This window comes from Syngnathus acus, chromosome 19 (assembly GCF_901709675.1).
Source record: "Syngnathus acus chromosome 19, fSynAcu1.2, whole genome shotgun sequence".
In the NCBI taxonomy this organism is placed as follows: Eukaryota; Metazoa; Chordata; class Actinopteri; order Syngnathiformes; family Syngnathidae; genus Syngnathus; species Syngnathus acus.
The window spans coordinates 8546380-8561943 of record NC_051103.1 but is presented as its reverse complement, the minus strand read 5'-3'; the positions used below and the strand labels follow the sequence as shown (position 1 = coordinate 8561943).

General features: G+C 59.3%; 4 protein-coding genes across 8 annotated transcripts; 1 reads left to right on the top strand and 3 right to left on the bottom strand.

Annotated features, from left to right (window-relative positions):
- Nucleotides 1–239: 239 nt before the first annotated feature.
- si:ch1073-416j23.1 (rac GTPase-activating protein 1) lies at nucleotides 240–3991 on the bottom strand. Of its 5 annotated transcripts, none has more exons than XM_037278820.1 (16): nucleotides 3836–3991; nucleotides 3305–3399; nucleotides 3018–3220; nucleotides 2780–2919; nucleotides 2645–2717; nucleotides 2515–2568; nucleotides 2288–2380; nucleotides 2067–2190; nucleotides 1892–1962; nucleotides 1653–1811; nucleotides 1484–1579; nucleotides 1223–1424; nucleotides 1050–1155; nucleotides 809–941; nucleotides 424–671; nucleotides 240–359 (listed from the first exon to the last, which is right to left on the bottom strand). In XM_037278820.1, exons 1-16 carry the CDS (start codon nucleotides 3907–3909, stop codon nucleotides 311–313), a joined length of 1920 nt encoding a protein of 639 aa, XP_037134715.1. In that variant the 5' UTR covers nucleotides 3910–3991; the 3' UTR covers nucleotides 240–310. The 5 variants fall into 5 exon arrangements, with proteins under 5 accessions (XP_037134715.1, XP_037134716.1, XP_037134712.1 ...); XM_037278821.1 differs by having other exon boundaries at nucleotides 3746–3915; XM_037278817.1 differs by having other exon boundaries at nucleotides 3018–3399.
- Nucleotides 3992–4119: 128 nt separating this feature from the next.
- rnls (renalase, FAD-dependent amine oxidase) lies at nucleotides 4120–6284 on the top strand. The gene is made up of 7 exons (XM_037279025.1): nucleotides 4120–4308; nucleotides 4874–4979; nucleotides 5068–5210; nucleotides 5310–5468; nucleotides 5546–5734; nucleotides 5803–5981; nucleotides 6060–6284. Exons 1-7 carry the CDS (start codon nucleotides 4158–4160, stop codon nucleotides 6210–6212), a joined length of 1080 nt encoding a protein of 359 aa, XP_037134920.1. The 5' UTR covers nucleotides 4120–4157; the 3' UTR covers nucleotides 6213–6284.
- A 36-nt stretch (nucleotides 6285–6320) lies between these two features.
- LOC119138645 (phosphatidylinositol 3,4,5-trisphosphate 3-phosphatase and dual-specificity protein phosphatase PTEN-like) lies at nucleotides 6321–9842 on the bottom strand. The gene is made up of 9 exons (XM_037278931.1): nucleotides 9305–9842; nucleotides 8709–8793; nucleotides 8583–8627; nucleotides 8467–8510; nucleotides 7974–8212; nucleotides 7736–7877; nucleotides 7493–7659; nucleotides 7013–7255; nucleotides 6321–6882 (listed from the first exon to the last, which is right to left on the bottom strand). Exons 1-9 carry the CDS (start codon nucleotides 9381–9383, stop codon nucleotides 6697–6699), a joined length of 1230 nt encoding a protein of 409 aa, XP_037134826.1. The 5' UTR covers nucleotides 9384–9842; the 3' UTR covers nucleotides 6321–6696.
- Nucleotides 9843–10350: 508 nt separating this feature from the next.
- nploc4 (NPL4 homolog, ubiquitin recognition factor) lies at nucleotides 10351–15518 on the bottom strand. The gene is given in 17 exon segments (XM_037278827.1): nucleotides 10351–10854; nucleotides 10856–10877; nucleotides 11133–11235; nucleotides 11312–11428; nucleotides 11523–11615; nucleotides 11749–11820; nucleotides 11886–12046; nucleotides 12114–12240; nucleotides 12318–12476; nucleotides 12559–12738; nucleotides 12977–13100; nucleotides 13178–13272; nucleotides 13377–13425; nucleotides 13677–13880; nucleotides 13966–14075; nucleotides 14253–14333; nucleotides 15181–15518. Coding segments are annotated over 17 exon segments (1851 nt in total). The 5' UTR covers nucleotides 15196–15518; the 3' UTR covers nucleotides 10351–10715.
- Nucleotides 15519–15564: the final 46 nt, after the last annotated feature.

Here is a 15564-nt window from a genome sequence, read left to right as displayed (position 1 = left end):
CGAGCCCGGCGGCACCGCTGCTGCTCACTGCTCCCCTCTCCCCCAGGGGATGGATTAAAATCACACGGGGATGGGTTCAATGCAGAGGACAAATTTCACCACACCCAGGTGTGTGTGTGACCATCATTGGGACTTTAACAGCTTCAGTAAATAGCAACTCCATACTGGCGGCCCAGGGAAACGACAACTAAAAAGCATCCGACCGAGCATCAGTGACTGCATGCGCAGGGAAACACAAACAACAACAGCAGCTCTTCATCTATTTATTTTTCATTCCTTACAACTGTGAGTAACGCTGGATGACGCCAGGTCAGCTGGGTGATGTGAAAAAGCGCCGGCCTGGCACGGCGCAACCGCTGCTAAGGGAAGCAAGCGTTGAGAAATCAAAGCACGGCTCCGAATGGCGCCGGGCGAGTCGCTTACTTTGCCAAGTTGCCGGCGCGACCTCGAGCGGCCGTCTCGCCGGGCACGTCGCGGCGCTTGTTCAGCTCGGGAGACGTCAGCGGCTCAAAGAAACGAGCCGAAATCCCGACAAGGCCGGACGAGGTCGGGCGAGCGGCGGCCGTACCCTCTCCTTCGCCTCGGCTGGAGCGCTTATGGCAAGCGGCCGCCTGGTCGCCGAGGACACGCCTCCAGTAGTCCTCGGGGAAGGACAAGAAGTGAGCGATGACCTGAGGAAGATGGCGACATGACGTGTCAGGCAGGCAGGCAGGCCAGCAGACAGGCAGGCCGGCAGGCCGGCCGGCCGGCAGGCCGGCCGGCAGGCAGCCACGCGGGTCTGCTGCCGCTCGCTCGCTCGCTCGCTGACCTTAGGCTGAATATTTGTGTCCCGCACGATCGTCGACGGCGACGGGTCAGACAGCGCGTGTCCCATCAGGGTGGGTCCGAAAACCCGGGCTAAATTATTCCGGTCCATCTGGCACTGAGGACTCCGCATCACCCTGCGACACAAGGACAAGACCGGCCTGGGAAGTCGTGGCAGGGCGCTACTAAAAAAATCTAATTAAAGCACAAACACTAGTGTGCGCCAGCCACTCAAGTGGACTCACTTGTGCAAATGGAGCATGAGGAAGGCCAGCGTGTCCCGGTTGGGCTTGGGCAGCTCGGCGATGGCCCGAAACATGGCGCCCGAGCTCTTTTGGTGGTCGCTCATCTCTGGCCAAAAGCTCGGCAGTTAGGACGCAAACGGGCCGGGCGATGGGACGGGACGGGCCGGGCCCACCTGAAGCTGCCGTGAAGCTGCGGTGGAGCTTGAAGGTGAGCAGCGGCTCCTTCAGCTTGCGCAGGAAGTCTTTGAGGACGCCGCAAAGCACGTGGATGTCCGACACCTCGCTCAGTCGCGGCGGCGGCGCTGTGGCCGCCGTCAAGAGCTGGCGCAAGTCCTTGACCTGCCGCTCGCCGCCGGGAACTCTGTAGAGGCCTCGCTGGAGGCAGAAAGCGGAGTCGGGAGTCTGCACCTGGCCGACCGACCGACTCGGCTCACCTCCTGTAAGCCCCTCCTTTCGATCTCCTTTACGCACTCTACGAGCAGCGGCGGAATCCTGGGAGCCTTGCTGGGAGCTAACGCCTCCAGCGGGACCTGAGGAGCAGAGACGTGAACGCGGGCGGCGGCCGCGACGTGAACGCGGGCCTCGGACGGAGGTCATCCTGACCGTGGCCTCAGCCGCCGCCGGGCGGGGGGCAGCGCACATCTGGATGCACTTGGCTTTGCACTCTGGATGAGAAAGCAGGCGACAGCTTCTGCACTTGAGCGCCATCCTGCCAAAGCGGATCCTCTTGCCGCAAGGCAAGCACATCTCGGGCCGGATCACCTGGCAGACGGACGGGGGAGGAGCGCGTGAAGCTTTGGCTTCAACTTGGGCAGGCGGGCGGGCGGGCGGCCGTCTGGCACCGTTTTGGAGAGAAAGTCATGCTTGGGACACGTCTGCACGCCAGCCTGGCCGCCGGGTTCAGGCGCTTCTTCTGCACGAGCAAAAAGAGGCGGCTCATCAAGCGCTTTGATTTGGAGCTTGGGCGCTTGACTGAAGAGAGCAGAGGACGAGCGGGGAAGGCGCGCTTGCGTTTACCTCCCTCGCCGGCGAATCCCTCTTCGGGCCGCTCCGGCGTGGGTGGCGTGTCAACGAGGGCCCTGGCGCCGAGGGCCCTGGCGCCGGGTGCCCTCACTATCGCCCGCACGGCCGTCTCCACCTCCTGAGGCGCAAAGTCAAACGGGTCGGGCTCTCTCGGCATTTCCTCGGCTTGGCGTCACGGCGCTCCCCGTGGCTTCCCCGCGCTTGGACTTTCTCACCTTCTCCACGCTTTTGCGCTCCAGCAGCAGCTCAGCAGAAACGTCGCCGCCTGGCCCTTGCTTTCCCGGCGCCGTCAGCGGCATGGACGAACGCTACGAGAGACGGCGCAAAGTCGGAAAAGGAGATGGGCCGAGGGAGCCGTTTCTCTGGAGCGGCGCCAAAGGCTTTTCTTGGAGAAAAGCTTTCTTTGGGGAGCGGGCGCTTTGCGGACATGCCCCGGGCTTACCCGCCGCTCTCGGGCCCGTGACCTCAGGGGTTTGAGCGCGGAGGCGTCCAGGTCCTGAAAGCGCCAAAGCTCAAAGTGAGCGGGCTCGGCTTCCGCCGCACCGCGCCGCGCCACCCACCGACCGGCTCACCACGTCATCGTCCGTGCGGTCGTAGCTGATGTCCGAGTGCGAGAAGAAGGACGACTCGTCGATGGCCGACAAGCTGAAACGGGCGAGAGTGGCTTTACTGCTGCCGGCGCTCCGGCCGGCGTTTGACCCTTTTACCGTTTGCTGCCGTGCTGCCGAGTCCTGTTGGCGCCTTTGTGCTCAAAGGCGGCCAGCAGGGACTTCTGCTCCTCGTTGAGACAGGCGCTGGATTTGCTGTCGTTTACCAGGATGTCGCACATGAGCTGCATTTGCCTCTGCTGTCGGCACAAAGGACGGACGGCAAAGGCCGTGAGGAAAAGATGGCCGCCCGCCCGCCCGCCCGCCCGTCGCAAAACAGCCGCTCTTTGTGCCTCACCAGGTACTGATAATCGCCCTCCATCTTGTAACGTTTCCTCATCTCCACGTCCAGCTGGTTGCGGGCATGCTTGAGTTTGACCTCCAGCGCAGCTTTGGCCACGTCCGACTTGACCAGCAGCTCCTTGTACTTCTTGAGCTCCGTCTCGGCGCGCTGCCATTGCTTCCTGGCGCTCTCGAAGCTTTTCACCACCTCGATCAACTCTGCCAAGGCCATGGGCTCGGTTTGGCTGGGATCCACGCGGCAATGATTGGGCGGCCAGCGGGCGCGCCGGCCGGGGAACTCACCCAGCTCGGTGTTCATGGCTTTCTCCTCCATCGTCATTCGCTGGATGCAGAGCGCGAGCAGCTCCTCCACGATCCCTCGAGATTCGGCCATCCCTCTGCAACGCGACACGCTTTGACAGGGCCGCCTTGCTCCATTGGAGCGCAAACTTCCACCAAAATGTGCGCAACAAGTATTGAGCCTGCGCAGCCAGGGTCGGCCCTTGGTACGCCGCCGCCTGTCGAATCGCAAACGGTGGTGTCGCACGTGTTGCACGGAGCCAAAAAGCACTCTTGTGCGAGCTCCTTCAAGACGACAGTACGGTCATTCGAATGTTCGCTTCAATTGAAAAAGGCAGTGTCTTGTTGGAATGCGGGAAAGGCTGCGACAAACAGCAGAGGGAGGGAGGGAGGGAGTGCGCCCGACCGCCCGCCCGCCCGCCTCCGGTCGACGTTTGCGAGTACCTGCTTGCGCCATCGGAGCCGAACGCTGGACGACGACGAGGGAAACTCTGACACGACAAACAATGGCATTCTCTCAAACCAACAACTCACGTTTGGCGGGTCAGGAAGTGAAGCGGATTTCCGGTTGGGGACACGTGATCACGGCCCCTTGGCGGTGACGTCATTTATGCAGGTGACGTTTGACACTGGCGCATCGTCGAAAATAATTCCGATGAATGCATTTCATAAAACAGCGTGATTCTTGATTGACTGTTGCATGTTTCTTTCCTGCGTCCGAGCCGCGGCCGGCCGGCGGAACCGACGACATATGCGCATAAGAATGCGCCCCCACCGCAGTATAGGCGCAGGCGCGACGTCACTTCCAGTAGCCGCCGAGCTAGTTCCTTTTAACTCGGAGCGGAAGGATCTAAACATGTCGTCTCCGTCGCGGGTGCTCGATGCGTCCAGTCGGGTTCTGGTGGTGGGGGCAGGCCTGACCGGCAGCCTGTGCGCCTACCTGCTCAGGAAGGAGCTCAAGCACAAAAAAGTCCACATCGTCGTCTGGGACAAAGCCCGCGGAGTCGGTCAGGACATGCACGCGCGCCGACCCACACGCTTGTCATTTGCACGTACACTTTGTTTTTCTTTCCCCCACGCCGGCCGGTTCCGTCCGCGCGCGCGCGCGAGATATGCACGGCTGATGATCTCTCGGTGAGCGGCAAAGGTTCGCAGCAAGCTCGTAGCCAATGTTGTTTTTGGTCACAGTTGCAAAGGCGTTCAGTCCCAAAGAGGTTCCATGAGTGCAAACTGTTTTTCTTCAAGACGTTCAACGCAAGGAAAAGTGACGGTTGAAACCAGTAAGATTGTTGGCAGACGTCGTTACCAGGCACCTTGGCGGAAAAATGGCATTTGTGGCACGCACGCACGCACGCACGCACTTTTGCCGACCTTGGCCGCTCACTGAGTCCGAGTCAACAACAAACATCACGTGAAGACGCTAGGCTGCATGCGCGTCGCCTGCAACCACAGAAAGCGAACGATGAAACCAAGTGGGCAAATTGTCACTCCAAGAATGGTGATCGACTGGTGTCGTTGACGTTCCCAAGGCAAACGTGCTTGAGCGCGTGTGTGTGCGCGCGCGGGCGACAGGTGGAAGGATGTCGACGTTCCGTCCTCCCGACCCGTCGTCCCATTCGGCCGACCTCGGAGCCCAGTATATCTCGGCCACGCGCGAGTATGCGCGCGCTCACCACAGGTAAGCAGTCCACAACAATCAAAACTCGTATCGCCAAAGCCATCACACTTGGAATGGAAGCTCTTGGAAAGTCCAACACGCTCGTCAGCTTCTACTCGGAGCTGCTGGCGGCAGGCGTCCTGCGCCCGCTCGACTGCGCCGTAGAGGGCTTGCGGCACAAAGACGGCAACGTGGACTACGTGGCTCCGCTGGGCATGAGCAGCGTGGTGAAGCACTTCCTGCGCCAGTCGGGTGAGTCGGTGGGTGGGTGGACGAATGAATGGCGTCACTGCTCTTTGCGTGGCCACCCGCACAGCGGCACCTCGTGACTAGTCCGTCCTTGCTGTCTAGGAGCCGACTTATGCCTGGAGCATCAGGTGAGCGGTCTGTACCGCCACGGCGCCTCCTGGGAGGTCCGCAAGAAGCAAGGCGGGAGCCACAACTTTGACTCTGTGCTCTTGACCATCCCCGTTCCGCAAATTCTGCAGCTCGAAGGCGACCTGGGTGACGGTGAGCCCGCTTGAATCGATTTAGGCAGGCTTCTCTCGAAACGCAATATCCCAAATTGATTGCGCCTGTGCTGTCAGTTTTATCTGTCCAGCAGAGAGAGCTGTTGCGCGGCGTGACGTATTCCTCCCGTTTCGCCTTGGCGCTCTTCTTCCCTCCCGGGGCCGACGTGGGCGTGCCCTGGGCTGTCCGCTACTATAACAACGGCGACGATGACGAGGCCAAAGTCATCTGCTACGCTTCCGTGGACTCCCGCAAACGCGGTGCAGGTGAGGCGCTCGCATTTCGCCCGGCGGGCGGGCGGGCGGGCGGCCGATAACCCGCGGCTTGTGTCCAGAGGCGGACGCGGGTCCCGGGCCGTCATTGGTGGTCCACACCGGCGTGCCCTTTGGCCTGCGGCACCTGGAGCGGGATGCCGAGGAAGTGCGGCCCATCATCTTGCGGGAGCTCGAGCGGCTGGTCCCCGCGCTGCCTCAGCCAACGGGCGTCAAGTGCCACAAGTGGAGGTACTCGCAGGTGAGCCAAAAGCCTGGCCTGGCCTGGCGAGCGAGTGCCGAGCCTTCAGCAGTAAGAGCCCGCTCGTGTGTCGCTCAGGTGGCCAGCGCCGTGGCGGGCTGCCCGGGTCACATGACGTTGTCGGAGCGGCCCCTGCTGGTTTGCGCCGGAGACGCCTTCACTCACTCCAACTTTGACGGCTGCCTGGTGTCGGCGCTGAGCACGCTCCGTGCCTTCCAAGACGTCTTGTGACCGCAAGCGCGGCTCTGACCGCGTGTGTCCGTGTACTGGACCGTGTCAATAAAACAAAGGCGTTTGACTCCCTGTCTGTCTCGCTCGCAAAGCAACACTCCCGTCGTCCACGTTATAAATATTTGCTTTATTCACCGGACGGCGCTCGCTGCCTCGGGGTAACTAACCCGAGATGCAAACGAAGAGGGGCGAGCCGCTCGGCTCAAACCTGAGATCATCTTTTGCCCGGCTCTGAGCCGCGTGTGGGCTTCGGGAGCCCCCGACGGAGGGACGGCGACTCTGCTGCTGTCCAAGAGTGTCCGATCAAACACGCTCAAGTTTGTGACTGAGAGAAAGGCGGAAGGAATGCTGAAGGAAGGAAGGAAGGTAGGAAGGAAGGTAGGTAGGTAGGTAGGCAGGCAGGCAGGCAGGCCTCCCTCCGGTAAACGGCACCATCACGGGACCACCGTCCGGGTCTTGGGCGGCCGCTACCCTGGCGGGTCACTCACACCTTGGTGATCTGGTCCCGCTCGTCGTCAAAGGGCTCGTTTTCGGGGTCCGAGTCGGTGGTGTCCGAGTAGCGGTAGTGATCGGGTTCGTTGTCACTGACGTCCGGCGTCACCGACGCGCTGTTCACCTGGCTGCCACCGCTGCCGCCTTCCTCCGCCGTCTTGGTGAAGAACAGTTTGACCTGAAGGACAGGTGGGGGTGGGCGCATGCTTAATAGGCCGCGGAAGGATGCCCGCCGACCGTACGGCACCTGCACACCAGTGATGGGCAACAACAACAACAACAAGGGAAGATCGGAATCGAGTACCGACCTTAAAGTTAGGCGAGAAATTCCTGTTGGCTTTGTCCTTGTTGGCCTTGTCCAGGTCGTTCTTCAGCAGCGTCAGAATCAGGAAGTCGCCACCGTCGTCGTCGTCGTCATCTTCCCGGCTCGGCCGGGTCCCGTCGGATCCGGCGTCCCGCGAGGTTCCGCTTTGGCCGTTCTCCAGCTTCTGCGGGCCCTCCTCCGGCCCGGGAATGAAGAAGGTGTTGACCCAGAAGTGGAACATCTTGTCCTGAGAGCCGAAAGGAGGAAGGACAGAGAGCGGCCCAAATGGTCAAGGGGTGCCGGGGAAACTCAGCTCCGCAAAATACGTTTTCACAAAGGAAAAGGCGTCGCCGTCCAAGCCCAAACGCTCACGTCAGGCGCCGGTCAAGTGTCGCTTTGCCAGCGCTCCTCAACCTCATTCTGGATCCTGGCGCCTTTGAGACAAAGGCCGCCGCGCAAGTTGCCCATGCCGTGCCCTCCTCACCTTCTTCATCATCTTGTTCTGCTTGTGGAAGAACTCCACCTTGATGTCGCCGCACACGGGCAGCGGCTGCGGGAACTCAAAGAGCATCAGCTTGTCTTCGCGCCGCGTGTACGCCGGGTTGGACGTGTGGATCTTCACCTTCAGCTGGTAGATGACAAAGAGGGGATCTGCACGCCAGAGGAGCACATAGTGAGCAAGAACAAGGTGGCGCGGGCATGTGCGGGCGGGCGGGCGCCGACTCACTGCAGGTCCCCCCGGTGAACATGGGAATGGTTTCAAAGAGCATCTTGTGCAAGAGCAACGCCACGGGCGAGTAGTGAAGTCTCCTCCTCAGCAGCGTGTTGTAGTAGCACACGTAACGCCGTTGGCTGGGGATGGTCACGCCCTAAATAAAAGACATCAAAGGTTGCGTCAAAAGAGGCTCGCCCTCCTTCCCAAAACGCTCGCAAATGTCAACAAACCAAGAGGCTTGCTTTCCCACCTTCTTGTCCCTGGTGCGGGCTTCGCCGTAAAAGTCCAGGGCCTCCCGAGCCTGGCGGAACTTTCCGCGGTGCAGCAGGTAGGCGCAAATCATCACGCCCGTGCGGCCTTTGCCAGCCTTGCAGTGGATGGCGGCAACGTGGCGCTCGTCGCGGCTCAGCCAGGCGTCCAGGTCCTCGCAGAAGGGCTTGATGAGCTCCAGCTGCGGCGGGTTGTGGTCCTCAAACGGGTACTCGGCCACTGGGGGGGACAGCGCACACGCAGAGCTGGCCCTTTGCTCGTTGGTCAAAGGCGCCGCACATAAGGTCGGGAGACCCCGCCGTGACTTCAAAACGCAAGGCAAGCGAGCGCAAGGGTGGGTGGCGAGCGCAAGGGTGGGTGGCGAGCGCAAGGGTGGGTGGGTGGGTGGGTGGGTGGGTGGCGCCCGCCCGCCCGCCACCAGCTCGCTTCTTCCCGTCATTTGTAAAAGCAAGCCATGTGACAGCTCGTCTCACCTTGACAGTTGAATTTGGACGTGTCGTAATGTCGCTCGGCGCACCTGCCAAAGACGAGCAACGCGTCATTAGCGGTGCGCGTGCGTGCTGTCGCCGCCGGCGGGTGTTGCGCTTACAGGTTGTAGATCTTGTAGTGGCTTTTGTGCTTTGAGTCCAGAAACCTGCGCCGCCGCACAGTCACACCACCACACGTTGAGAGGGGGAACGATGAAAAAAAAGACGAAACAAGCGAGCAGCCTCACCGCACGACGTCGTCAATGTTGTTCCTGTAGACGCCCTCCAGACGCTCGGCGGGGAAACCCATGGCGATGATGTTGGGGTAGATGTCTGTCGGGCCGGCTAAGGACAAAGTTCGTGCTCTGCCTCTAGCCAGCCGTTCATCTACAAAGTAGGGCCGCGGTCGGTCCTGCCCTGCCCTGCCCTGCCCTGCCCTGCCTCCTTTCCTGCTGCAACGCACCCGAATCCAAAGCTTCGGATGGTTGCTGATGAGCGCTTGCTGCGTTACATTCGGCAGGGACACGAGCGAGCAGGGGAGCAGGGAAGCAGGCAAGACATTCTTGACATTCTTAGTTTCTCTTACTACGTTTGCAAACGGCACAAACGTTTGATTTTCCAACAGTCCAGTCATTTGGACTCCTACGCCTATCTTTTGATTCGGTGTGGCCCAGAAAGCATTTTCCACCTCGATTCCGATTGGATCTTATCTTCCTGTTTGCGCTACAGTTAGCTTAGCACATGAGCCGCCGAGCGAGTGAATGAGTGAGTGAGTGCCATTGCTAGCATTAGCCAGGTAGCATCCTGTCCGGAAGCAGACGTTGCATGCAACGGCAAAGGATACACGTGAGGTCCAGGTCGAAGCCGTCCTCCTGGTACCGTCTCTTTTTTCGGCTGACGATCTCTTTGATGAGCGCTGCCATGGCGACGAAGGATGGCAATGGCAATGGGAAGGACGGCGGGACGGCCGCGGGCCACCGCAAGCCCGACGGTCGCCGAGCAAACGTGGCAAAGTGGGAGAGAGTAGCAGACGCCGACGGTTCCCGCCGGCTCTCGGCAGGATAAGACGCGACCTAGCCGGCCCGCTAGCCGACCGACGGCGGCCCGGCCGTCTCGGCTCTTTGCTGGCTCAGAAACGCCGGATAGCGTCCGGCCTTCCAGCCTGCTCGCACTTGGAGCCTGGCCCTCCAGGTCCTCCTCTCTCCTCCGTTAAGTTCCCAACATCCGAAGTTAGAAGGAGCGAGTGTTGGCGGCCCCGCTCGCCGTGATTTGAGCAGAGCACGACAAGACCAGGACGAGACCGCGATCAAAACGCCAGGCGGGCGGGCGGGCGGGCTGACGAGCGAGCAAAGCCGACCCAGTCCAGGTGGCGGTAGCAATGCCAGAGAGACTTCCTTTCTGAAATTCCACAATAAAGGTCTCGCGGCTCTTTTGCGTTATGACGCTTTTGCTTTGTAAACGGAAGAGGAGAGTTATTTCCCGTTATCACGCGGCTCCGTGTACCTTGACGACGCTAGCTGAAAAAGCGTTTGAGCTCGCATGGTTGCCAAGTGAAGCTGCTTTTGTCCCCCGTCCAAAATGTCAGAAAAGACAATTAGGTATTCAATTAGTCCCTTCAATTCGATTGCACTTGTGGAGGGACACATTACAACACAGACAAATTGCGAATCAATGAAGCGGTCCTCTTTTGGGAAAAAAACAAAATAAAAACGCCGATTTGGAAAGAACTACTTACCATCTGTTCTGTCATTTCTTTTCTCTCAGTTGTTGAGCTAAACAAATACTCAATGTGTTGGAAATCAGTCATATGTTTTGCTGGAATTCAGATCGTTCCATTATTAAGGGGCCTAAAAAGTAATCGTGTTTTTTTTAATTAAATCTGACGATCAATTGGTTATCGTAATTTTATTTTTTTTCCAAATAGCAGAACTGGCAAAAATGATATCAGTTGGGGAAAAGAAACAATTGAATGTTTGGAACAGATGAGCGCCATTTCCATTCATTTGACTGATTGGAGATGACGGAAGGACTTCAACCTGCATCTCAAGCCACCAGAACCAATTCTTGCAGCCCTTCACATTCCACAATCACGGCAACCTAAACAAAAAGGCCAGTCGAGGAAGCGGCGGGCGGGCGAGCCGCAGTTGAGCCAAAACGGGCTCCAGTACGCATTTGCGGCCCAAGCCATCCCGGCGGGAAGCGCTCAATGCTGGCGGCGGGGGCCGTCGGGCGGGCGGGCGGGCAGGCGCGCGCTTCTAAGTGCGGGGCAGCCTGCACATTTCACAGTGCTCGGTGCCGGGCTGGTTCATGAAGGTGCAGTGCGCGCACGACCACATGGCGGAGGAGGACGGGGGGGGCCGACGGGTCGCCCGTGTTCTCGAACCCCACCGACGCCGACGGCTGCCCCCCCACCGTGCCTGCGGGCGGGGGGAGGAGGAGAGGAGACAAACGTCACTCTGAAGACGGCGGGCAAAAGCAGCGCTCTCATGATGAATTCGGGCAAGGTCAAAAGGTCACTCCATTCGACCACAACTCATCGAATGGACGAGTCTGCTCGGGTCGGGCTCACCACGGGACACGTTTCCCGATTTCACTCTCAAATTGTGTAGGAAGCGGGTTGCTGCCTATTTGCCGCAATTTCCTTTTCTTCTCCGTCACCGGCGCCCACTTACCGCACAGCTGCTCGATGGTGGCCCACTGCTCTGACTTCTTCCAGGTCTCGGCGAGGTCCCGGTCGCACGTCTTGACAGCGTCCAGTAGCAGGCCGATGCTGTCCTGCGAGAAGGCATGCCGGGGTGAGGGTGAGTGTGTGTGTGTGGGGGGGGGGGCCGAGGGCTCTCGGCGCACTCACCCTCAGTGGCATGACTTCGTTGGTGACCAGGAATAGGAGCAGATGGAAGTCAGACACCGTGTCCAGGAAGGATGCAGAGGCGCACTGAGACAAATAGGTGGCCAGGCTGTGGAAGTCCTGCGGAGAGGAGAAAGGCGCCGGCGCACGTTGGAGCCGCCAGACAGAAAGGCAGGGCTGGGTGGGGCAGGGCAAGGCAAGGCGGCGCCCTTACCTGCGTCTCTCCGAGCATTTCTCGGTTCTCGATGGGGAAGCGCTGAGTGGAGCTGAAGGTGAACTGGGGGTCCTTGGGGAACGTTGTGGTGATCTGCCATGCCGAGGAGGCGGTCAACGTTGTGACAACATGGAGGCAACCGTTTTGACAAAGCGGCCTCGTCCTTTGCCCTCCAGCCGCAAAGGCAGGTCCAGAAAAGCGCTCGCGACGGTGCTAAGGAACTCACGTCAATGATGAGATACTCGACGGGAAGAGGCCGCGCCAGGAAGGTGACGTCGTTTCCGAACTTGTCTTTGTCCTGTTGACACAAGGTGGCCTTGAGCGCCGTTTGCCAGCGCTCCGCCCCCAGCCCCAGGCCGTTACCTTGAAGAAGACGTCCGGCACGTATTGCTCGGGACTGGACTCTTTGGCGTAGCCCAGCTCGGGGGCGTCCTTGCAGGGCAGCAGGCACTCGTCCCTCACCAGGGCCATGCACTGATTGGACACCTGGTAGCCCTCAAAGTGCACCTGGTTGTCCGGACCGCCTGAACGGAACGCCGGCGACAGTCGGCGACAGCGAGCAGAGGAGCCGTGGCTTCGGTGCGACCTCACCTGTGGCCACCACCGTCACAAACTTGGAGCCAAAGTGTCCGTCCCGAGAGAGTTTGCAGGGGTTGGAATGTTGGTTTTGGAAGAAGCCCGCCGTGATGCACTCCTCCGCGCTCAGGAAGTGAGAGTCCTGATGGGAAAGGGCAAAACGGAAAAGGCTCGCTCGCTCGCTCGCTCGCTCTCTCTCGCCGCTAATCTGGAGCCCACCTGGTTTCTGGTGAAGTGGACCGTCCCGATCCTGGTGTCCTCAGAGAGCAGGTCCGAGAAAATCCAGCCCACCTTGCGCAGGCCCAGCTTGGCGGCGATCTCGTCCACGGCGGCGGCCCGCGGGTCATCCAGCAGCTGCAGACTGTTGGCGGTGGCGCTCTGGAGCAAAGCGCACGTCAGCCGAGGGGAGCCGTCTGGGCCGGCCGGGAGGGAGGGAGGGAGGGAGGCGGCGCCGGCTGACCTGCGGGGGCTCGTAGATGGCAGCCACCTCGGCCCGGATGCCCAGCGGGATGTCTTTGTGCTCCGTGTACCTGCCGTACAGGTAGCCCACCCTCTGGCTGCCCGTCTTCCGCCAGAAGTCCAGGAAGCGGTCGGCGATGGTGTGGTTCTCAAACATGATGTTGTCCACGTGGCGGTATTTCTGCCCAGCAAAGACAAAGCAGCGACGTCAAACGTGAGAGTGGGCGACGGCAGCAAACGCCACAGCGGGCCACAGCGGGCCACAGCGGGCCACAGCGGGCCACAGCGGGCGACAGCGGGCGACAGCGGGCGACAGCGGGCGACAGCGTCAAACGCGACGGCAACCAAAGCGACAGCGGGCAACTTTGCTCCGCTGGCCCAGCCGCTCGCTTTTGCCGGCAAGAACGGCGGGCTCGGACCTGTCTGTTGAGCGTGATGGCGCTGGGCTGGCACTTGGTGCAGATGCCCTCCGGCCAGGGGGCGTGGCCTTCGCAGCCCGACTTGATCTTACAGCTGATGTTCTCCAGGGCGGCAAACTTCCCCCTGTGCGGCAGGCATCAACATGGCCTTGCTTTCAGTGGACTCACCATTAGAAACGGCCGGGAGAGACGGGCGCTCACTTGTCGGCTCCTCCGGTCAGCTTTCGCAGGTACGCGTGGAACGACATGTGCTTGACGGGCGGGTCCAGGTGGTTCAGGTAGTCCTCGTCAAAAGGCTGCCAGAGGAGAGGAGAGACGTGCCAAGAGGTGGAGGCAAAGGGAAGGAATTAAAGGAGAAGAAGGAAAGATACAGAGGGCAGGCGGGGGGCGGCGTTCTGACCTCCAAGGGTACGCAGTGCACGCACTTGCCCAGGGCGCCGTGGCGACATCTGTGACCACACGGGACAAGTTTGCTCAATTCAGACAAAAGCAACGCTTTGGCCCCATTTGCCGTCAAAGTGGCAAGGATGCCCCTGGCCCAAACCAAGCGTGGCCATTTTTGTTGTCGACACCACGCAGCGCCAATATACAGGTGCATCAACGTTCTCTAACTTGCGCAAGCTCCTCTCTGGCCTTTAGCACGTCACGTTAGCGCAAAGCTAGCGCTCGCTCGCGCACGCACGCATGCGCGTCTCCTCACAGCTGCGCGTCTCGGCCCCTGTAGATCTTGCCGTCCTGCTTGGTCAGGAAGCGGTCGATGTCGTCCTCCTGGACGGGCGGCGCCGACTGGGCGCGGGGCGTCGGAAAGGACGAGGAAGCGAACGACGAGGACGAGTGCGGGGCGGCCGTGTCCATCACCTCGGCCGGCGAGCCCGAGGGGAACAAGAAGAGCATGTCGCCGTGCCTGGCGCACATAAGGAAAGGCAGCTTAGCGTCGCGTGGTCCGTCCCGCCCGCCTGAGCTCGGCCGTCCGTCCGTCCGTCACTCACTTGATCTTCAGCAGGCTGAGGCTTTTGTTCTGGGGGAGGATCTCTCCAGTTTTGTTGCGGTTCAGGTAAACGGCGAAGCAGTTGGAGTTGAAGCCGAACTCTTTGGCCACCTGCCAACGCCGTCAAAAACACAAACAAAGCTCAAACCCGAACCACAACATCGATTGTCCGACGAGCCCACCAAAGGCAATTCGGGGCAAAGCTGCTTAGCGTGCGCGCTGATATTGAACGTGGCTGAAGCGTCAAAATGGCCAAAGGTGCGTCCTTTGAAAAGGAAACACCCTAACCTTGTTGAAAAAGGCCGCGGCAGTCTCCCGCTTGGTGGAAGCGATTTTCTTCATCCCATCTGGAGACTGAACCCGGATGATCTACAAACGACAACACAAAAGCCATCAGACAAAAAGCGCTTGACCATCATCGGATCCATTTCCAAAATTCCTGACAAGATATTGGGCCAAAGGGGTCGTACATTGATGAGCGTTTAACGGCCAACTTTCTGTCAACAATGCCTGATTTCATCATGGTATTTTATTGTATATTATTGTTGCTTGTAGCTCTAGTGAGATGGACTGGCTGGAATTGGTCTCTTTGTTGATGTAAGCATTAAAAGACCAAGTTGTCTTAGTCATTCCATTGCTGATTCATTGCTTAATATCGGAATCGGCACTCAAAAGGCTCCATATGCGCTCGACCTTGCTTAGTAAAACGGTTGAATTTAAAACAGCACGAAATCACGTAGGGAAAAAAAAAATAATAATAATCAATGCAATCTGTAATATACACAACAAACAATCAAATAGAAAGGTACCTGAACACTAAAGTTGTATGACGACTGCGCAAAAAAAATAAAAAATAAAAACAAGCTACTTTGACTAGGCGTCCATTGCGGTTAATGCCACCAAAGCAAAAGCAAATTTGCCACGGATGGATCGGAAGCACACAAGCACCGGATGGTGAGCGAGCACTCGGCCAACTCCTGACTGACATTTGTGTTGGGGAGTCAAAGGCGAGCCTTGCCTTGGCAGCCACACTCAGCTGCCGTTAGCCGCCGGTGAGCCGGCCCGGCTAGCAAGCTAATTGTGCTGCCTCATCACGTCTCATTCGTCTGTCTGGCTGGCGTTAGCTGATCGCTGCTAACCGGTTAAGCTAGCTCGCTCGCTTTGGCCGCAGCCAGCGAGGAAGACACGTCTTGCTTGCTTGTTGGTTTCAACTTACGATGGTTTCCGCCATGCTGCCACCCGAGCCGGCCGCTGGATGTTGTCGTCTAGTCAGTCTCCTGCCTGCTCCAAGCTGAAAAGTTGAACGCTCCTTGACGCCGTGTTTGTCAACGAGACTCCATCCCGTCTTCTTCTTGGTTTGTTTTACGGCGGGTGTCGCCAGCTTTGAGGCGCATTACCGCCACCTACTGTTCCGGACTGTGACTCCCGTCCCATCCTAAGCTTGACAAGTACAGTACACTTACCTACGTAGTTTCCATTCAACCTGTCTCAGTAAGATATCCATTTTTGTCCATCGTCTCATGTCCGCCCCCAATTTCGCCATCTCCCTTCTTCGCATTTGTTGCCTTTTGTGTTTGTGACAACGGAAGACAACAGAGAG

Excerpts from the sequence above, each read along its gene's own strand:
- si:ch1073-416j23.1 (XM_037278817.1), bottom strand. The coding sequence starts at position 3,909 with ATGACGTCACCGCCAAGGGGCCGTGATCACGTGTCCCCAACCGGAAAT. Across the intron at positions 2,381-2,514 it reads CACGGGCCCGAGAGCGGCGG|CGTTCGTCCATGCCGCTGAC; the intron begins GTAAGCCCGGGG and ends CGTCTCTCGTAG. Across the intron at positions 672-808 it reads ACACAAATATTCAGCCTAAG|GTCATCGCTCACTTCTTGTC; the intron begins GTCAGCGAGCGA and ends CATCTTCCTCAG.
- rnls (XM_037279025.1), top strand. The coding sequence starts at position 4,158 with ATGTCGTCTCCGTCGCGGGTGCTCGATGCGTCCAGTCGGGTTCTGGTG. Across the intron at positions 4,309-4,873 it reads GGACAAAGCCCGCGGAGTCG|GTGGAAGGATGTCGACGTTC; the intron begins GTCAGGACATGC and ends CGCGGGCGACAG. Across the intron at positions 5,211-5,309 it reads GCACTTCCTGCGCCAGTCGG|GAGCCGACTTATGCCTGGAG; the intron begins GTGAGTCGGTGG and ends CTTGCTGTCTAG.
- LOC119138645 (XM_037278931.1), bottom strand. The coding sequence starts at position 9,383 with ATGGCAGCGCTCATCAAAGAGATCGTCAGCCGAAAAAAGAGACGGTAC. Across the intron at positions 7,660-7,735 it reads GTTCACCGGGGGGACCTGCA|ATCCCCTCTTTGTCATCTAC; the intron begins GTGAGTCGGCGC and ends TCTGGCGTGCAG. Across the intron at positions 6,883-7,012 it reads ATTTCTCGCCTAACTTTAAG|GTCAAACTGTTCTTCACCAA; the intron begins GTCGGTACTCGA and ends CCTGTCCTTCAG.